Genomic DNA, 18,426 nt, shown 5'->3' on the forward strand with positions numbered 1-18,426 from the left:
TTATAAAACAGCAACAGAAGAAAACAGAAAGTGTTAGCAAGGATGTGGAGAAATTGGAACCCTTGCACATTGCTGACAAGAATGTGAAATGGTGCAGCTGCTGTGGAAAATCATATGGCCGTTCCTCAAAAAATTAAACATAGAATTACCATACGATCCAGATCTTCTGCTTCTGGCTTGTACCCCAAAGAATTGAAAGCAGGGACTTGAATAGATATTTCTACCCTCTTGTTCATAGCAGCTTTACTCACGATCGCCAGAAGGTGGAAAGGACCTAAATGTCCAACAACAGATGAATGGATAAAGAAAATATGGCATATGCATACAACGAAATATTATTGGGCCTTGAAAAGGAAGGAAGTTCTGATACACGCTACAACATACCAACTTTCAGGACTGCTAAATGTCAGAGACGAATCTTGAGGACATTATGCTAAGTGGAATAAACCATACGCAAAAAGACAGATATCCTATGATTGCACTTGTATGAGGTACCTAGAGTAGTCAAATTCATAGAGTCAGAAAGCAGAACAGTGCTTATCAGGGGCTGGAGGTAGTGGAGAATGAGGAGTCATTATTTAATGGGTACAGAGTTTCTGTTTGGAATGATGAAAAAGTTCTGGAATGAATAGCAGTGATTGTCACATAGCAATGTGAATGAACGTAATGCAACAGAACTGCTCATTTAAAAATGGTTAAAATGGTAAATTTTATGTTATGTTTATTTACCACATAAAGAAAAGAAAAATACCCCAAGATATAAACTTGAAATGTGAGTGCTAAAAGATATAAAAGGGCAATTAACAAAACAACTAGAATAAAATGACCTACAGGTGTATAAAAATATTTAATTTCATAAGTAATTTAAGAAGATATAAATGAAAAGATCAGCATATCATTTGTCATCTATAAAACTGGTGAAATTATTTTATGTGAATATTTAATTATAATCTTAGTCTTATGGCATGGGGATGCTCACAATGGTAGTATAAACGTGTGCAAACTTTCAGGAAAGCATCTTGCAAACTATGCAAAAGAAGTTTCAAATGTTCACATTCATTGACCCAAATCCAACAGTTAGGAATCTATTCTAAGGGTGTCATAGGAGATGCAGGCATGTGGATAATGGCAGACGGCACCCCTTGAACAAAGAACTCCGTGCAGTGAGGGAGCCAGCTCTGTGAATATTTGTAGCGGGGAATGCTGTGTGCCTGTTGGCATGGAGTGAGCATTCCTAACACTCAGTTAGGGATGAGGTCAGGAAGTGAGTGGGGCCAGATGAGGGAGGGCCTGAAGGCCACAGTAAGGAGTGCGGACTTTACCGGGAGTGAGCCGGGAAGCAATTGGAGGCTTCTGAGCAGAGGCCGTGATCTAAGCTTTATAAGGAGCACTGGCTACTATTTGCAGCAGAATCTATTAAGGGTCAAGGGAGGAAGAGGCACGGGTCACTTAGGAAGGTATTGCAATATCCAAGCAAGAGAAGGTGATGGCTTGGACTCGTGAGATTTTGTTTTGAATGTCGAGCTGATGGACTGGAGGTGGGATGTGAGATAGAGACAGGAGTCAGGTGACTCTAAGGGTTTGATCTGAACAGGAGGGTGAATGATGGTCCTAATTCCTGGGACGTACAGCACTGAGGGAGGAGTAGGTTTCTGGAGTAAGGAATCCAGGGATTCCATCTGGAAAGGTGAAATGTGAGATGCCTGTTAGACACCAAGTGCAGATGTCGTCTGAGCAGGTGGAAGGATGAGTCTGGAGTTCAGGGGAGAGGACAGGGCTGGAGATACTAATTTGGGAACTGAAAGCAGATGGAGAGTAGTTAAGCTATGGACCACATGAGATGGTCTAGGAAGTGAAGCAGAGATGGAGAAGAGCACCGGGTGCTCTAATATTTAGAGGTCAGAGAGGAGGGAGCATCAGCAAAGGAGACTCAGGTAGAGCAGCAAATAAAGGAGGAGGAAAACCAGGAGGTTGTGGTGTCTAATTATTGTAGACAGTACAACAGTACAACTTTTTCTACAAATTGGCTACAAGCATGCGTGCAGGTTTCGTTTCAAACTTGCTGCGAGGACAGAGGAGTCTAAGCAGTCCAATTCGAAGAGTTCTCTCAAAGACATTAATAGGAAGAAAGGAAGAGAGAATGAGAGAGAGAAAGAGAGAGAGAGGGAGGAAGGAAATGAAAGAAAGAAAAGAACGAAAGAAAAAGAAGGAAAGGGGTCAAATAAATGTCTTGTTCAAGACAATGTGACCTCTGATGGACGGTTGGCTGGGTCCTCTTGGTAACTGCGTAGAAGAAATCTTAATCTGATTAAAATCTACCAGATTTGATCAAGCACACTAGTTGTTCCCCAGGAGCAGCTAGCGATTTATCACAGGCAAAATGTCCCAGACCGGGTTTTCACACAACTTTCTCCAATACCTCTTTTTCACTGAGCGAATGTTTCAAGTTCCATCTCAGCTGTGGTATTTTGTTTTGTATTGTTTTGACAATATCGTTAATTGAACATGTTACCTCGTTACAGTTTTTATAGGAAGTGGAAATTAGGAATAATTAGGAAATTATCATGAATGTAAATTAATCTTTAGAAGACATACACACTCACAATTAGCAGCTATATTTTTACACACATTGATACTGTTTGTTTATGCCTGTTTCCTCCCTTAGGCAAGGATATCGAAACGAAACCTCACGGCGACCAGGGCAGCGGTGGCAGCGCATGTGCTGGGAGGACCTGGGCTTTCAACTTGTGCATGTCGTGTTCTGTTTGGGCTCTTTTGTTTATGTCAAATAGGAAGAGGTGTAAGTAAAAGACACCCAAAGACCTCCTTGATTTCTGGCCAGAGATCTAGAGCTGTAAGACCCTAAGACTAGAGAATTAAACTCTGCCTGGAGAGTCACTTAGATGCTTCCCAAATTCCAGATATAGTTTTTTGCTGAACCTATCTTCTTGTGTATTCCAAGGTCGAGATCAAGTGTGCTTTCTCCTCCAGGTTTTGCTGCCACTCGCTACAGGCATGTAGTGAGAAACCTCCAGGTGTTCTCTGAGAGCCCCACGCTGTCCAATGTTCCTGACGTGCCGTCTATAAAGCCAGTGGACAGGTACCATTTTTCTGGGAGGTATTTTTAGCATGTTTCTACTTATAAGGTATACTTCTCGTTCCCTCATTGTGGGCTAGTCATCGCTAATTAAATGAAATTTATTTTTAGAAGTGACATTTCAGTCATGGGCATGATAACAGATTTGATGTATTCAATTAGGTAAGAGAACTAGTTCTTATGGAAACTTTGACAATAATGACATTGCCGTGATCAGTACAGGGACTCAGTAAAGGCACTGTGTGTATCTAAGCAGCCTCCTGAGTGTCTGTGTGTAAATGTATGTTCAAGTTCCTGTAGCGTTATCATGACACTAACAAGTGGAGCTCTCTACACATCACAGTTTAAATGTTTCCCAGAAGGTTCACAGGGCAGCTGGAATAGTCCCAAGCTTCAATTTGTGCAAAAGCACTCCCCTGGATTCCACTTATTAGGGCATGATTGTAAAGTTTTCCTGAGAATTAATTAGCTTGTAATTCCAGCTGTAACTCACAGCTTTCCATATTCAGCCTCACCGTGATAGTGTGGAGGAACTCTTATGATCTGTGCCCGGATTCTGATAGGTGGGCTCAGGTGAAGAAGTATTTTTGCTCTTTCAAAAAGGATCGTTCTTTCCATATATTTTGGATGAATATGTCAATCAAGGAAAGATGTAAATTAAACAGCAATAGTCAGCTAAGTTTGACCATTGTCATAGTCATGGTCATAGCTTGTGAAATTCAGGGTTTGGAGACGGAACACAAAGTATAAAAAGGGACCTTATTGTATGCTGATCAGAAAAGAAAACAGTAAAACTGGTCCACAGAATTCTGAAACAAGAAGCCACAAATTGTGAAACAAATAGGCACCGTCAGGTTTCCCTCATGGGCGTTACTCAGTCATATGTTGTGAATTCTTATTCTGTCAACCCAGGCTCAACAATCTGTGTTCCTCAAGTCATCTGTTGCTGGACCCTGGAGTCCTGGAGTCCCGAGTGTCAGATCCCTCCGGTGTGTGCTCTGGTGGGCACATCAGCTTCTTCTAGGAAGGCTGTAAGCATGGATCTGTTCTCTGTATCCCTCTCTCAGGCTGCACCTCTCTGATTTTCTTCCAGAAGACCTAATCTCTGGCCAGTAGCTTCTGGCAGGGACCTTCAGGCAAAAATGAAGGGAGCAGAGAAAGCATGTGTTGATGACAATGCAGGGCAACTTCTTACACAGGCCAACATTATCAGATGGAGAAGAGTGGAATCTCTATGGAGGTGAGGTACATAAGTGCATGGGTCCCTGTAATTGTTCCATGAAGACTTAACTGGTAATTAATCTGAGGAGAAAATGGATTAATGGGCAGTGAAAACACTGAGGACTCTGTTATGTAAAGCGTGTGCCACAACGGCTGCCAATTGACATAAGTGTTGTAAACCAAGGAATAAAATATTCTTATGGGGCCGGCCCGGTGGCACAAGCGGTCGAGTGCATGCGCTCTGCTGCGGCGGCCCAGGGTTCGCCGGTTCGGATCCCGGGCACGCACCGACGCACCGCTTGGCAAGCCGTGCTGTGGCGGCGTCCCATATAAAGTGGAGGGAGTCGGGTACGGATGTGGGCCCAGGACCAGTCTTCCTCAGCAAAAAAATAAATAAAAATAAAAAAAGGAGGATTCGCAAATGTTAGCACAGGGCTGATCTTCCTCTCCAAAAAATATATATATATATATTCTTAGAGGCCAGTTTGTTGACAGTCTCTGTGTTGGGCCGTGCACTTGACTTCGAATGTGCTCTTCCTGACTCTGCAAGCGGATCCAAATTAGTGAAAACTTATTCACATTGATAAGACTTTACCAATAGAAAACCGACATGAAATCATCTTTCTAATTTATCAATTTACCCCACAATGTGGGCCCAATAAGTAAGGCAGTGCTTAGAATGTCATTGAGCACACGAAGAAAATATGGAGCACGCTCGTTCTATCTCTATGTTTTTCACATTCTTTGATGCTTGAGAGTGCCGTGTCATGGGTTCTGAGATGGCGGAGCCAGCCTGTGGTGTACCTAGCAGCCAAAAAGACACAGGGTCAATTTTGTTCTTCTGAATTTGGAGCTCAGCGTCAGAAAACAGCAACATCAGAGAGCTGTTGCTCTATATGAGTCCAGGTGCCTGAGGATAAGAAAGGGTCGTAGTGTTGGCCGTGTTATTCATCAGACTAGCAGCCCTTTACATGGCATAGCAGAAGGTACCATGACAAACATTCAGCATTTTCCGTTTTTGTTAGAAGTGAGGACTCTCCTATCATTCTACTAATTTGTTTAGAATTGTCTATGGTCATAACATGTCTCAAAACAGCAAAAAAGCATGTACGTGAATAGACCCCATTCAGATGACTCACTTAGGTTTTCGCTGAGATAATGACTGTCTACCACTGGGTGGAATAGGCAGAAAGCAAATAAGGACTTTTTACTGTATCGTGTTGACAACAGACTGTTATTCAAAGGTCATTTCTCTTGCAGGCTACCAATTCTTTCTCTCTGTTATACATATACCTTTAAAAGTTTTTAATATCTCTCTGTATGTAGGTATTTTAAATGTGCATAGAAATATAGAGTTATACAAAATTCTGACAAATGAAAATTCTAAAGCTGTAAACTTTAGTTTTTAAAATATAATTTTATCAAGCAAATTATAAGACAGTATTCTTCTACATTGATTTCAACCTCTTAATTTGAACATCAGGAAGAAACATAACATTTCTATAGACAAGAAACTAAAAGTAACAATCATTGTGAGTTGATGAGGGACTTGTGCTGTCTTCTTTTTGTTCGGAGGAAGATTCACACTGGGCTGACATCCGTTGCCAATCTGCCTCTTTTTTTTGATTGAGGAAGATTAGCCCTGGGCGAAGAAGTGTGTCAATCTTCCTCTCTTTTGCATGTGGGTCGACACCACAGTCAGGCTGACAGGCGGTGTAGGTCTGTGCACGGCATCCGAACCCGCAAAGCCTGGGCCGACGAAGCAGAGCACGTCGAACTTAACCACTATGCCACTGGACCGTCCCCTGCTCTCTGTTTTTAATCAAATTAACTTTCTCAGAATGTTCTAGTTCAATTACTCCCATTCACTATCAGCCTAAGCTTTTAAAGCAAAGCAGGAACCTTGGAAATACATATTTGGCCCATGTCCACGAGTAATACAATCACTGTTGAAATTGAAGTGACCTCCAAAATGGCCACTACACTTCAACACGCAGGAGCTCTGAAAATGAGTGCGGTGGCTGCCTGTCGGCCAAGACTCCCCAGTCGGTCGGTGGTAGATGCTCTGAGGCTCATTGGTGGCCCCTGGGTCCCAGTTGGGGGAATCTTCCAAACACAGAGGGGTTCAGACACTCAGTGGCTAAAACGAATGACAACTGTCAGCTGCACGTAAGAGAGAAGCCAGTTATTTTCTCAAATAATACGCAGCTCAGGGGGAAGGAGTCAAGGCTGGGGCAGTGACTCAACAAGGTCCTCACATGTTGTCTGTGTAGCATGTTGAGGGGCTGGCTAACGGGTCAAAGGGGCCCCCCCGGGCCAGCACATCTAGATTCAAGACAGGAAGAAGGAACAGAGCTGTGCCAACTGTGTCCTTTCCCCCTTTATCAGGAAGGCAAAAGCTGTCCTAGAAACCCTGAACACACATCCACTTATATCTCATCGACCAGAATTGTGTCATGAAAAGCCTGGAAATGAGGAAGCCTGCGAAATTATTTTGCTGCCCCCTCCCCCAAAGTATAATTTTAGAAGAGTCCAAAGGAAAAACTGCAGACAGATGAGCAATGAGCACTGTTGGCTTCTATTGGCACTTTGCCTGAGAGGGTGATTGGAATCACCTCCTTCTCCCCATGTGTTTGTGTAATCTCATGTGGTGTGCAAGCCAAGCTCACAGGGGCAGGACCTCTCAGTCCCCAGCACGGGTGGGGGTGGGGTGGTTGCTGTGGGAAGTGACAGTCACAGGCTGCAGAGCCCCTAGTCCACATTCTCCTCATCCTCTGTGATGTCACACTGGGACTTCTTGCCTTCCACCCTGGGCTGTGGCTTCTGAGCTCACTATGGCCTCAGCGTTCGCTGGGAACATAGGGCTCTCAGAGCCAGTATCAGGGAGGGAGCCTGTGGGCACCAGAGGTCCGGCCATGCGGCTCTGGGAGGATGGCATGCCCCTCACGAAGGGGCGCCATCCCCCGCCTCAGGTCCCAATTCCCTGGCTTGTCCCGAGCCTGCTCGCTGCCTTCAGTGGAGTCCTGCTGGTCGCTGTCAGCGGACTCTTCTTTGGTTTCCCGTGAGTCTCCCACACAAGCCGACAGGTTTCTTACAGAGAGTCAGAAAGGAAGACAGATCATGAGAGTCCGGACAGGGGAAGTGCAGAAGAGGCATCAGGGAAGGGAGGATATTCTAGGCAGTGGGAACCAATGTGCAAAGGCACAGAGGCATAGAGTGCTTGGTGCCTTTGGGAGCTGTTGGTGGCTAGGAGTATTGGGTGACATTTGGTGGAGCCTCTCTGGGTCTGTCACTGCCCTGGCTATTTAGAGCAGGCTTTGAGGTCTGAGAGTCCGGACGAGGTGGAGTGAGTCCCGCGTGGAGCTTTGGGACTCCAGGATCAGCGCTGAGTCCTGCTCTGGTCTCAGTTGCAGATGGCTGGCCCAGAATGGGGAGTGGGCCTTTCCTGTTGTCACAGGACCCCTCTTCGTCCTCACCTTCGGCATTCTCATGTTTCTAAACACCTCCGACCCTGGTATCTTGCACCAAGGTGAGCTCTCGGGCCCGTGGGAGAAGGAGGTAGCACCCTAAAGGGTCCTGCGTGCAGGGAAGATTCCTAAAGTGCTCCTCCCTTGTCCCCTCCTCGGGCCTCAAGACCCCGTCACCCCACATCCCCTTCACTTGGGCCCTGCTTCTGTTGCTTCATTTCCCAAGCCACCGAGATGCGGTACAACAGGATTCTGGAGGCTTTCCAGTTGCCTTGGAGGCAGGGCCAGGGCAGGCTGGGAAGAGAAGCCAGCTCTTGGCAACCACTCAGTTGTGTCTTCTTCCTTCCCACTGCACACACTCCTTACATCACTGACAGTTCCAAAGGCCTGCGTTCTCACAGAAGTCCTCTGGCTGGAAGTCTACCTGCCCTTGGACTGCCAGCCTCTCTGGGTTTGGTCAGCTTCCTCAGTGCGGACTAGGATTCCCCTGCACACCTCCTTGCCTAGGCCAGTGATGCTGCGGGGCGGCCCTCACCCCGGCAGCAGCAGTGTGACGAAGGGCTCCTGCCGCTGCTGCCCAATCCTCTTCCCATGCCAGGCTCCAACGAACAGGGCCCCAGGACGGTGCGTGTGGTTTGGGTGAAGCACATAGCCTTCCGCCTGCAGTGGTGCCCACAGTGCTGCTTCCACCGCCCGCCGCGGACCTACCACTGCCCCTGGTGCAACATCTGTGTGGAGGTGAGCGCCCCTCTCATCTGCCCCCTTCTGGCCCACACCCCCACCCGCTCTGCACCTGCCTGGGACCAGGAGGCCCACTTGCACAGGGGACCAGTAGCAGACCTCAAACCACTTCCGGGACTGCTAAGGCCAAGGGTGGCAGTAACTCCCAGCCACTCTTGGTCACTCATGCAGCTCACTGCCTCCCTGCCTGCACCTGTCCTGGGAGGCTGGCCCCTGCCGACCCAGGTGCTGACACGCCCAGGAGCATCGACATCTATGCTGAGCCTGGTCAGGCCAGGGGGAGGAAAGGCACCCCTGTCCTACCCCAGGGCTGGCTGACACTAGATGCCCAAGGGCCCCACGGCTGGCTGTAGGCCTGGCCCGGGGAGCTTGACCTGTCCTCTTCTGGTGTCCAGAACGCTGCCCCCTCTCCCTCTCGCTCAGGACTTCGACCACCACTGCAGGTGGGTGAACAATTGCATAGGTCACCGGAACTTGGGCTTGTTCATCCTGCTCCTCCTGTGCCTATGCTTGTACTTGGGCTCCATGCTTGTCACCTGCATGGTCTTCCTCCTGCGCACCACCCACCTGCCCTTCTCCATTGACAAGGTCATCGCGTATCCACCAGGCTGCAGGGTCCACTTGGCGAGCTGTGGGCAGGGCGAGGACAGCCGAAGGGCGGGGTCCCGGGGGCGGGCGAGTGGTGGGCGGGGTTAGAGAGAAACCCCCTGGGGAGGACCAGTCTGGACCAGGGGAGGGTGGTAGGGTCCAGGCTATGGGTGGGGCTAGGAGGCATTGCGGTGCGTGGGCAATCTAGCGGGGTCTTGGATGGAGGACGCTGAGGGCGGCACGGAGACCAGGTCGGCAGGGTGGGGTGAGGTTTACCAGGGGTTGGTGGGTGGGGAGAGGATGGACTGGCTGGTCGTGCGCGGGTCTGTCAGGGCCGGAGTCGGGGTGAGGGTCCCGGCCCGGGAGGTCCATTGCGGGCACAGCTCCTTAGCTCGTGGGCAGCATCGTCGTAGTGGTCCCCGCTGCCGGCTTCCTGGTGCCTCTCTTGGTGCTTCTGCTGATGAAGGCCAGGTCGGTGAGCACCGCCCAGCGCTCCTACGAGGACAAGGTACGCGGGTCTCCGGGGGCGCCACGAAAGCGGGCTCTGGGCGGTCACCTTGGGCCTTCAGGACCTCCACACTTTCCGCCCTTTCTCCCCCGCCCTGGTCCTCATGGCCTGACCTCCCTTGAAGGTGCCTCGTGAGGCCTTGAGGCCCAGATTCAGCTCAGATCTCACCTCCTCTAGGGGCTCGGGGGTCCCTCTCCCTCCCAGGTGCACTGCGTCGAGGGCCTAGTGAGTGCTAGGCTGCGCATCCATTATTTTGAAGGCTGGGCATGGAGGTGAGGGAGGCCCCATCCTGAGCTCCTGTTGATAAGGCGCCTGAAGTCAGAGAATCTCCCGCCCTTCGCCCGTGCACATTGAGAGAGGGGCCTGCCCTGTGCTGTGCAGCGCAGCGCAGACTCAGAGGGAATGGAGAGTTCAGAGAGGACCGCGGTGTAGAGGGTTTGGGGGCAGAAGGCCGAGCGAAGGGCGTTGCAGGTGAGGGGCAGAGCTTGCAAAAAGTCAGGGAAACCGGAAAGTTTGTGGAATGTTGAGGATGCTGAGGGGACAGTTGTAATTGGAGCAGAAAGTGGATGGGAAATCAAGTGGACTGCTGGGCTCGGGCCAGATGGAAAAGGCACGAAAGTCAGCTGGAGCCTTCTCTTGGTGCGGTGGAAACCTGGAAGCCAGGACAGGTTTTGTTTTTTTTTTTTTAACATGGAGTAAAATTCACCCATTTTTAGTGCCCAGTTATAGGAGTTTTGACAAATGCATACAGTCCTGCAACCACCTCCATAATTAAGATTTAGAACAGTTCCATCACCCCCCACACTTCTCTGAAGCCCCTTTTGTAGTGGGTTTCTCCCCATACTTGTTGCCCCTGGCAACCACTGATTTGTCTTCTATCCCTCTTGTCTTTCCTTGTCCAGAGTCTCGTGTGGATGAAATCATAGCCTTTTGAGTCTGGAGTCTTGCACTTAGCATAATGCGTTTGAGATTCCTCCACGTTGCTGCCCGTAGGAGTTCTTTCCTCCTTTCTCTTGCTGTGTACTATTCCCTCATATGGATGTACCACAGCTTACTTATCCATTTGCCAACGGAAGGATATTTGGGTTGTTTCTGGGTTTTGGTGATCATAAAGAAAGTGGCTATAAACATTCGTGTACAGGCATGGGAAGATAAGTTTTCATTTCTTTGAGTCAATTCTTAAGAGTGGCATTGCTGGGTTAGACAGTAACTGAATGTTTAACTTGATAAGAAAGTGCCAAATTGTCTTCCAAAATGGCTGTACCCTTTTGCATTCCCACAAGCAGTGCATGGGAAATCCAGTTGCTTCTGCATCCTCATTAACATTTGGCATTGTCACCTTTTTTTGTTTTCTGATTTTCCGTTGTAGCTAGTCTAAGAAACGTGTAGTGGTATCTCATTGTGGTTTGAATTTGCATCTTCCAAGTGACTAATGCTGTTGAGCATCCTTTCATGTTCTTATTTGCCATCTGTATATCTTTGATTAAATGTCTGTTCCAATCGTTTGCCCATTCAAAAAATTATGTTGTTTTCTTAGTATTAGATTTAAAGAGTTCTTTCTATCTTCTAGATTCAGCTACGTGTTTTGCAGTCTTTTCCCAGCCTTTGGCCTTATTTTCTTGCCAGTGTTTGTCCAAGATCAGAAGTGTTCAATTTGGATCAAGAGCGTTTTCAGTTTTGTCTTCAATGGCTTGTGTTTTGGTGTTGTAATTAAGAAATCTTTGCCTAAACCGAGGTCACCAAGATTTTCTCCTATGTTTTCTTCTAGAAGCTTTATAGTTTTAGGTTTTCTCTTTAGGCCTCCTATTCATTTTGGGTTGAATTTTGGATATGAAGCAGGGTATGAGTCAAGATTTATAGTTTTGCGTGTGGGTTGTTCCAAGAGCATTTGTTGAAAAGACAGTCCTTATTCTGTTGAGTTGTCTTTGCACATTGCTCAAAAATCAATTGACTATATAGATGTGGGTGTATTTCTGAACTGTCTCTTTTGTTGCCACTACCACACTGTCTTCACTGGTAGCTTTCTATGAAGTCTTGAAATGACACAATGTGACATCTCCAACTTTGTTCTTTTTTTCAGAGTTCTTGTGGCTATCCTAGTTCCTTTGATTCTCCATATAAATTAAGAATCAGCTTGTCAATTGCTAGAACTAAGTTTGCTGAGATTTTCACTTGGATTGCATTGAACCTATAGACCGCTTTGGAAAATGGACCTTTTAACAGTATTGATCTTTTAATCCACGAAAATGGGATACCTCTCCATATTCAGGTCTTCTTTGATGTCTTTCCTTAGTGTTGTGTAGTTTTCAGCATATACAGCTTGCATACCTTGTGTTAGATGTTTTCTAAGTATTTCCTTGTTTTTTGTGCTCTTATAAATTTTTTGCAAAATTGAATTTACGTTTGCTTATTATTGTTAGAAAATACAGTGGACTTTTGTATGTTTGTCTCGGATCTTGGAATTTTTCTGGATTGACTTATAAGTTCTAGTAGCCTTTTTGTTGATTCTACCTCAAAATACATGTCATCTGTGAATAAGGACAGTTTCATTTCCCCCTTTCCAGCGTGTCTGGCTTTATTTCTTTTTCTTGTCTTCCTGCACTGTCTCGGCCCTCCGCTACAGTGGCAGGTGGAGTGGTAAAAGTGGAGATCCTTGCCGTGGGTTTCCTTCAGCAGGACAGGGACTTGAGTAACGGCTTTTTTAGGAAGACTGTAGTGGGCCACAGTGATGAGGGAGGGGCTGGAGACACCGAGGCAGCTGAAAGGACAGAGGAGCCCTCTGTGCCCACCTCCTCCCATCCTTCCCATCACCACTCCATCGCTCCCCCCGTATTTGGTTCACAGCTCCCGTGTGACGCCTCTGCTCATCCCTTCCTCATCAGCCCCCTGTTGTCTGCATGCCTTCTCTCTCCATCCTCAGTCCATCATTTCAGCCTCTCTTGGGCAGCACTGTCCCTTCCCACATCCTATGGTTCTTCAGCCTCGGGTCGGGACCTAACCCCTGCGCCCCCTGCACTGCTCCGCATGGGGTTCTTCCAGTCCGGGGTCTCCACCCTTAAGAAGCCCGACTGGGGTCTGCACTCTGTGATTCACCAGGCAGGGCTCTTTCCCATCACCTGCAGATCCCATTTCAGGCATCCTTCACACACCTCCACTTCGTTCCCTTCCCGCCTGCTTCCCCTGACCGCAGCTTCTGCTGGGGCCACTTGCTTAGTGGTTCATAGTAAGGGCTCTGGAGCCAGACCATGTAAATTCACTTGTCAGCTCCACAACATGCCAGCATGGAGATCTTAGGAGTACTGCTTGGCCACCTGGTGCCTCAGTTTCCCCATCTGTAAAAGGAGGCCGCATGGGTTAATATGTGTAAGACACATAGCACAACGGCTGGTACAAGTAAGTGTCCTAGACTTTGTTGTTGTTATTATTACCGTTCCTTGGCATCATCATTGCCACGTCTTCATGTCTCTCTCATCTTACAAACAAAGTAAATCTCCGTTAACGTCACAGGCCTCCACTCCAACTGTCATACACTCCCCTCGGCACAGCCGGAGTTTCTGACAGAGTTGGCTGTGCTCACTAGCATCGTTCTTCACCTTCCTCATCCCACTTCAGCCTCTGTCCTCACTGTCACGGTGATGCTGCGCTCTCCACGAGGCCACAGCCAGCGGGCAGTCCTCAGACTGATCTTTTCTGGCTGCACACAGCCCCATGTGGAACGGAACGCAGCTGCCATGGGCCCTGCCCCAGGCTCTCGGGGTCCCGCTCCCTCTGCTCACCTGGATGATGCTCCTCGGCCTGCACCGTGGAGTCTTGCCCTAGGCTGCCTGCTCTTCTCGCTGATCCCCTCTCCCTGCTGCTCTGCCACCCCCAGCTGCCCTCTCCACCCTGAAAGTTACGACTGGCTTTGTTGTTCGTGGTGTGTCCTCTGTCCCCAGCGCAGTGCCCGGAACATTGTTGAAGCCTCAACATATTTATGAGCAAAGAGTGAACCTGCAGACAAAGGAATGCATGCGGCTTTGGGAGGAAGAGAAAGAAAGAGAGAGACAGAGAGAGAGAGAGAGAGAGAGAGAGAAGCCTGATGCCATAAACCCTGGGGAAGAACCGAGAGAGCAGAGGCAGCAGGGAGTTGGGCAGGAGACGGGACAAGAAGACGCCCACTTTGCTCTGGGCGTGGAGGGTGAGGGCGTTGGAGACTCGCAATGGGAGCAGGAGACCCGGGTCTGGAGCCAGTGAGAGGGGACAGTGTGGGAAGCTCAGAGCTGCTGGCTTCCGTTCCCAGCTGAGAGGGGCCATGTGGGGGAGCGTGGTGCTCTGCTGTATTAGTCAGTTCTTACAAATTCCTTCAACAGCTATCATTCCTTGAAGCACTGAACAATCAGCATTTTCCTATGCTCCATATACATCTCATGAATGAAAATATATTTCTCTAAATTTGAAATTTTGAATGTAAATTTAATCAAAGTCTTTTAAGCTTTTAGTTTCCCTTAAATGCTTTAAACACCCTAAAGGACGCAGAACTCAAACTCTCACAATGGTTGGTGTTGGTTTTGGCCACAATGGGACATTCTGGAGCTGTCTTGACTTTTCCTCCCCCAGGGCTCAGCTGCCCTGCCTGGGGTCCTGGTTCATTTTGGTGGAGAATAGTGTTGAAGATCAACGTCTTTGTGACAGGGGCATGGGACACAGGAGAGGTGGTGGTGGGCGGATGTGCTCCTGGGCCCCTTTCGGTCGTGACCAGCACTTTGTAGCTAGGGCTCTCGAAGTCGGGGTGAGAGTCGGCCTGCGCTGGGGAGGAGGAGGGGATGAGGCTGGTGGGTGGAGGGCGGGGAGGACGAGAGCTGGGTCAAGTGTGTCCAGGAGAGGACTTGAACTTTCGTCTTGACCTTTACTGCACTAGGCGCTCAGGACTTTGAACCCCGATTTCCGGGGCCATGTGAGTTTGGGTAGGAAATATGATTGGGCCCGAAAGCACTGCCCTTCCAGATAGTGAAATTCAGTGAAGGTACAAGTTTGGAAGTAATGAGTGGTGGGAAAGCAGAGAAGTAGGGGGAGCGGGGTGTGGAGCCGTCTTTGGAGCAGCTTAATAGAACAAGGCAGATCTGAAAGCATATTTGGAAGGAGGCAGCAGGAGGATGTGTGTGGCCAAAGGAGACAGAGAGGGGGAGGATGCTGCCAAAGGGGGTACCAGGTGGTGGAGGGATCCCTGAGGCGGCAGGAGTTGGGGGTGCGGGGCCAGGGGTCGCGTGGAGAGAGCTCCTCGGAAGTGGGTTGGGGGAGGCCTTGGCTGACCCTTGCGGCTTCCCCGCCCTTGGAGTCTTGCTGCAGCCCTGGGCTGAGCTGACCGGCTCAGGGAGGGCAGTGGGGGCGGCCTGCCCAGTCCTGCTGGATCTGAGCTCCTCTTCCCACCCTCGCCCCCTCCAGTACCAATACCTACATGGACACAACCCTTTCGACCTTGGCTGTGGCAAAAACTGGTATTGGACACTTTGTGCAGCGCTGGGACCCAAGTGAGTTGGCAAACCAGAGGCCTGAGTGGTGGCCCTGGGGCTGGTGGGGTGGGGTGAAGCTGGGTCATCTCGCCTGGCCCCTTAGCAGAGCTCCCAGGTCCTTCCGCTCATTCTTCCTATTGTTTTGGGATTTTCCCCAGGGCCTTGTGGGAGCATTTGGAGCCCCCACTTCCTTGCCTCTGTGGGTTCTTGCCCCAAGAAATGGTGTAGAGGGCATTGCAGCCTGGATGAGACAGGCCCCAGCTCCCCGTGGTGCCGAGCGCTGGGCCTTGTCCTCCCTAAGATGAGGGGCACCAGTCAAGGAGGGTCACGACCACCTCCATCTGGCTTGTTGCTCCCCAGGTACATGGCCGAAGCTGTCAGGCTGCAGAGAGTGGTGGGGCCTGACTGGGTGCCCACGCGGAACCTGCACTTCCAGACGTGCCCCTCCATGCCCATTCCCAAAGCCCTCCCTGGGCTGGGGTCTGGCCGCCAGGTCCAACCTCTGGATCTGTACCAAGCAGGGCAGAATCCCCCAGGGAGTGGTGAGGCTGCAGCCCTCCAGGAGGTAAGGGGCGTGTGTGTGGGTGTGTGTGTGTTTGTGCCCACACATGCGCATGCGCCCGTCGTGTTGGGAAAGGGCATCTGAAGATTGTACAGGTTTAGGGAAAGCCCCCCTCCATGTTTCGCTGGTGCTGAAGCTGGAACACTCCGAGCTCGAGGGCGGCGGATCATAGGCCAGCGGAGCGTTGAAAGTAGAGTCACAGGCCTGCAGACTACACCAGGGGTCCCTGGAGAAACAAAGGGAAGAGACCACACCACTCACTTGCTCGTTGCCCTTGGGCCAGTCCCTTACCCTTTCTGGGCCTCAGTTTCCTTAGCCATGAATGAGGATTGAGACTAGGCCAGTGGGCAATAATTTTGGGGGGCGGATTCATTTATTTACGGGCAACTTTTAACCTGAAGCTCAATGTTTGAAACAGGTGGCAGTGGAGCTTTAGGACTGCTGCGGGGAAGGTAATTCACAAGCCCCGCCCACAGGGCCCCTGCAGTGATGTTCTGTGGGTCCTGCCCACTCCCTTGGCTCTGCCTAGGGGGGTGGCACCTTGGACAGTTTCTTGCTCCCGAGCTGGTGGGTCATGCGGTGTGGGGCCGGCACCTTTGGAGAGCTGACCTCCTCCACTCTGTGTTTAGATGCACGCCGGCCGGCCCAGTGTGGCCCCTGCTGCTCAGGCCCCAGAGGCGGCTCGATCTGCCTCTCACCCATTTGCACCGGGAGATGCCAGGAGACCCGGCACCTGAGCCTCACCTCCTGAGCCCCGCGTGGAAGCTCTCTGAGCCCTATCCTTGCCCAGTCCCCTGGCGAGAGTGCCGAGACCCCTGAAAGCCCATTAAACACCCTTTGCCTGCCTCCTACAGCTGCCCTGCTGCACTGTGTGTTGGGATCAAGGGAGTGGGGCGGTGAGGGGGCCTCTGGGGGCTGAGACAAAGACCCGGGGTGGGGGCAGCCAGGGTTCAATATTGGCTGGCTCTGTGATCTTGTGCAAGACACTGAACATTTCTCTCACCCTTCAAACGGGGAAACCATAACAACCAAAGCGAGGACTGGAGATGATGGAAGAGAAAACCCAGCAGTGCCTGGATGTCGGCCTAGCCAAGTCCTGGCCTCTGCCCTGCGGCCACCCTGTCTGACTGCAGGGGGCGCGCGCTGCTTGGGAATTCGCCCAGCCTGGCCAGCTCCAGCCTGGCAGCACAGGAGGCTCCTGTGTGGGTTGTGGCTGGCCCTCAGGCTAGGTGTGTGCCCTCCTGCGGCCTCAAGACAGGGAAGTGGAGGAGTGGGGTGTGCCCCATCACAGTCCACCCTGCATCATTCCTCCAAGTGGGTCTCACCTTGGTCACTCCCTCCTGTTGGGGAGTCAGATGCCGGTTCTAGTCCTGTGTCTGGCGGTGGGGGGCGTGTCCTAGACTCTGGGAGCCAGCAGACCTCTGGGTAGGGGCAGAGAGGAGGAGGGAACCATGTCAAACGGTGAATCCTCCAGTGGGCAGTGAGTGAGGCTGAGAGTGGGAAATAATGGTCCCTTCCTGGCAGGTCCTATGAGGATGAAATCAGGTGGTTCATGCAAACACCAGGTATACAGTAGGCACACAGTGTATGCAGCCGGTATGAATCTGGTTATTTTCTCCTTCACACTGCTAACAGACCACCCTGTGTTCCTCCACGGACCACCTTCTCATATTCCTGGGCCCCAGGCTGCGACTCCAAAACTCGGGGTTGGGGTGGGCTGCAATCTGAATCTGAATATTTGTAAAGTGCCCAGTGTGATGCTGCCACTCTGAAGTTTCCGAACTGCTGCCTTAGGAGGTGAGGATGGGCACCACCACACTGATTCCTGTCCCCCTGGTGTCCAGGGGAAACCAGGATATGGTGAGGGCGAGAGGGCAGGATGTGGCTGAAGGGCCAGATGAACAGCCCCGGGCCAGTGGACATTGTGTGCCTGTGTGTGCACGCCCGAGCTTGTGTGTTGGGGCAGGAGCTCATCGTTGGGGAGTGTCAGCCCAGACTGGGGAGGTAGGTGACCTCCGATGCAGGCCATGGCTCCGGTTCTCTACACGAAGAGTCCCAGTGGAGGCTGCCCTTCCCTCTTCCTCCCACCCTGACTGTGGTGGTCTCAGGCCCCGCTGTGTCCAGGCCCAGCCTCACCCAGGGCTTGGCTCTGGCTCCCTGGGCTCCTGGCCAGCCTCGCTGAACCCTAGGAACTGCAGCTCTTTTGTGTTCCCTTTTCCGTGGTGCCAGGTCTCCCCAGTCCCAAGCTCCATTGGGGTGCAAGCTTGTTCTCAGCTCTCATCCTGCTCAACTCAGGGTTAACCGTGGGTTTCTGGGGAGGGCTGCAGGATATTCGCTGACAGGCAGAAAGGCAGCCCAGTTGGGGCCTTGCTTTCACTGGCTTCAGTGGCCACCCTTACAATTCGCGGGGCCTGCATTTACGAGTCAAGCTGAAGAAACCTCATCTGTCTGCGAAGCCCACAGTCCATGGTCGCATGGTCAGGGCAGGGGGGCATGAGGCCTTTTAAGCCCCGGAGCCCAGGTGTGCATGTGGCACACAAATCTGTGTGGGTCTCCCGTCTGTGTGTGTTCAGAGGGGACAGCTCAGCCCAGGCTGCCCAACACTGAGGAGAGGCTCTCAGGCCCACTCCTAAATGGGAGTGCTAGGGTTGGTGTGGGCCTGGGCCTCATCGGAGGAGCATCCAGAAACGTGGGCCAAGGCCTGGAGGGGCATATGCATGGAATGGGGTGAGTGTAGGAGTGGCGCCTGCTGG

General features: G+C 50.8%; 1 protein-coding gene across 4 annotated transcripts; it reads left to right on the top strand.

Annotated features, from left to right (window-relative positions):
* Positions 1-2,792: 2,792 nt before the first annotated feature.
* On the top strand, positions 2,793-16,151 carry LOC131414539 (palmitoyltransferase ZDHHC19-like). Of its 4 annotated transcripts, XM_058555550.1 has the most exons (8): positions 7,255-7,379; positions 7,726-7,847; positions 8,384-8,523; positions 8,950-9,122; positions 9,517-9,622; positions 15,044-15,129; positions 15,472-15,675; positions 16,056-16,151. In XM_058555550.1, the coding sequence occupies exons 1-8, from the start codon at positions 7,255-7,257 to the stop codon at positions 16,084-16,086; spliced, it is 987 nt and encodes a 328-aa protein (XP_058411533.1). In that variant the 3' UTR covers positions 16,087-16,151. The 4 variants fall into 4 exon arrangements, 1 of the variants encoding a protein (XP_058411533.1); XR_009222194.1 differs by lacking the exons at positions 7,255-7,379; positions 8,384-8,523; positions 8,950-9,122; ... (2 more) ...; positions 15,472-15,675; positions 16,056-16,151 and adding an exon at positions 2,793-3,100 and having other exon boundaries at positions 7,726-7,753; XR_009222195.1 differs by lacking the exons at positions 7,255-7,379; positions 7,726-7,847; positions 8,384-8,523; ... (3 more) ...; positions 15,472-15,675; positions 16,056-16,151 and adding exons at positions 2,793-3,100; positions 4,191-4,258.
* Positions 16,152-18,426: the final 2,275 nt, after the last annotated feature.

The sequence above is a fragment of the Diceros bicornis genome, chromosome 15 (assembly GCF_020826845.1).
Source record: "Diceros bicornis minor isolate mBicDic1 chromosome 15, mDicBic1.mat.cur, whole genome shotgun sequence".
In the NCBI taxonomy this organism is placed as follows: Eukaryota; Metazoa; Chordata; class Mammalia; order Perissodactyla; family Rhinocerotidae; genus Diceros; species Diceros bicornis.

What these genes read in the sequence shown, in the direction of transcription:
- LOC131414539 (XM_058555550.1), top strand. Translation starts at nt 7,255, where the DNA reads ATGCCCCTCACGAAGGGGCGCCATCCCCCGCCTCAGGTCCCAATTCCC. An exon ending in CCCTGGTATCTTGCACCAAG is followed by an intron (nt 7,848 to 8,383) that starts GTGAGCTCTCGG and finishes TTCCCATGCCAG; the next exon opens with GCTCCAACGAACAGGGCCCC. An exon ending in GAGGCTGCAGCCCTCCAGGA is followed by an intron (nt 15,676 to 16,055) that starts GGTAAGGGGCGT and finishes CATTTATTTACG; the next exon opens with GGCAACTTTTAACCTGAAGC.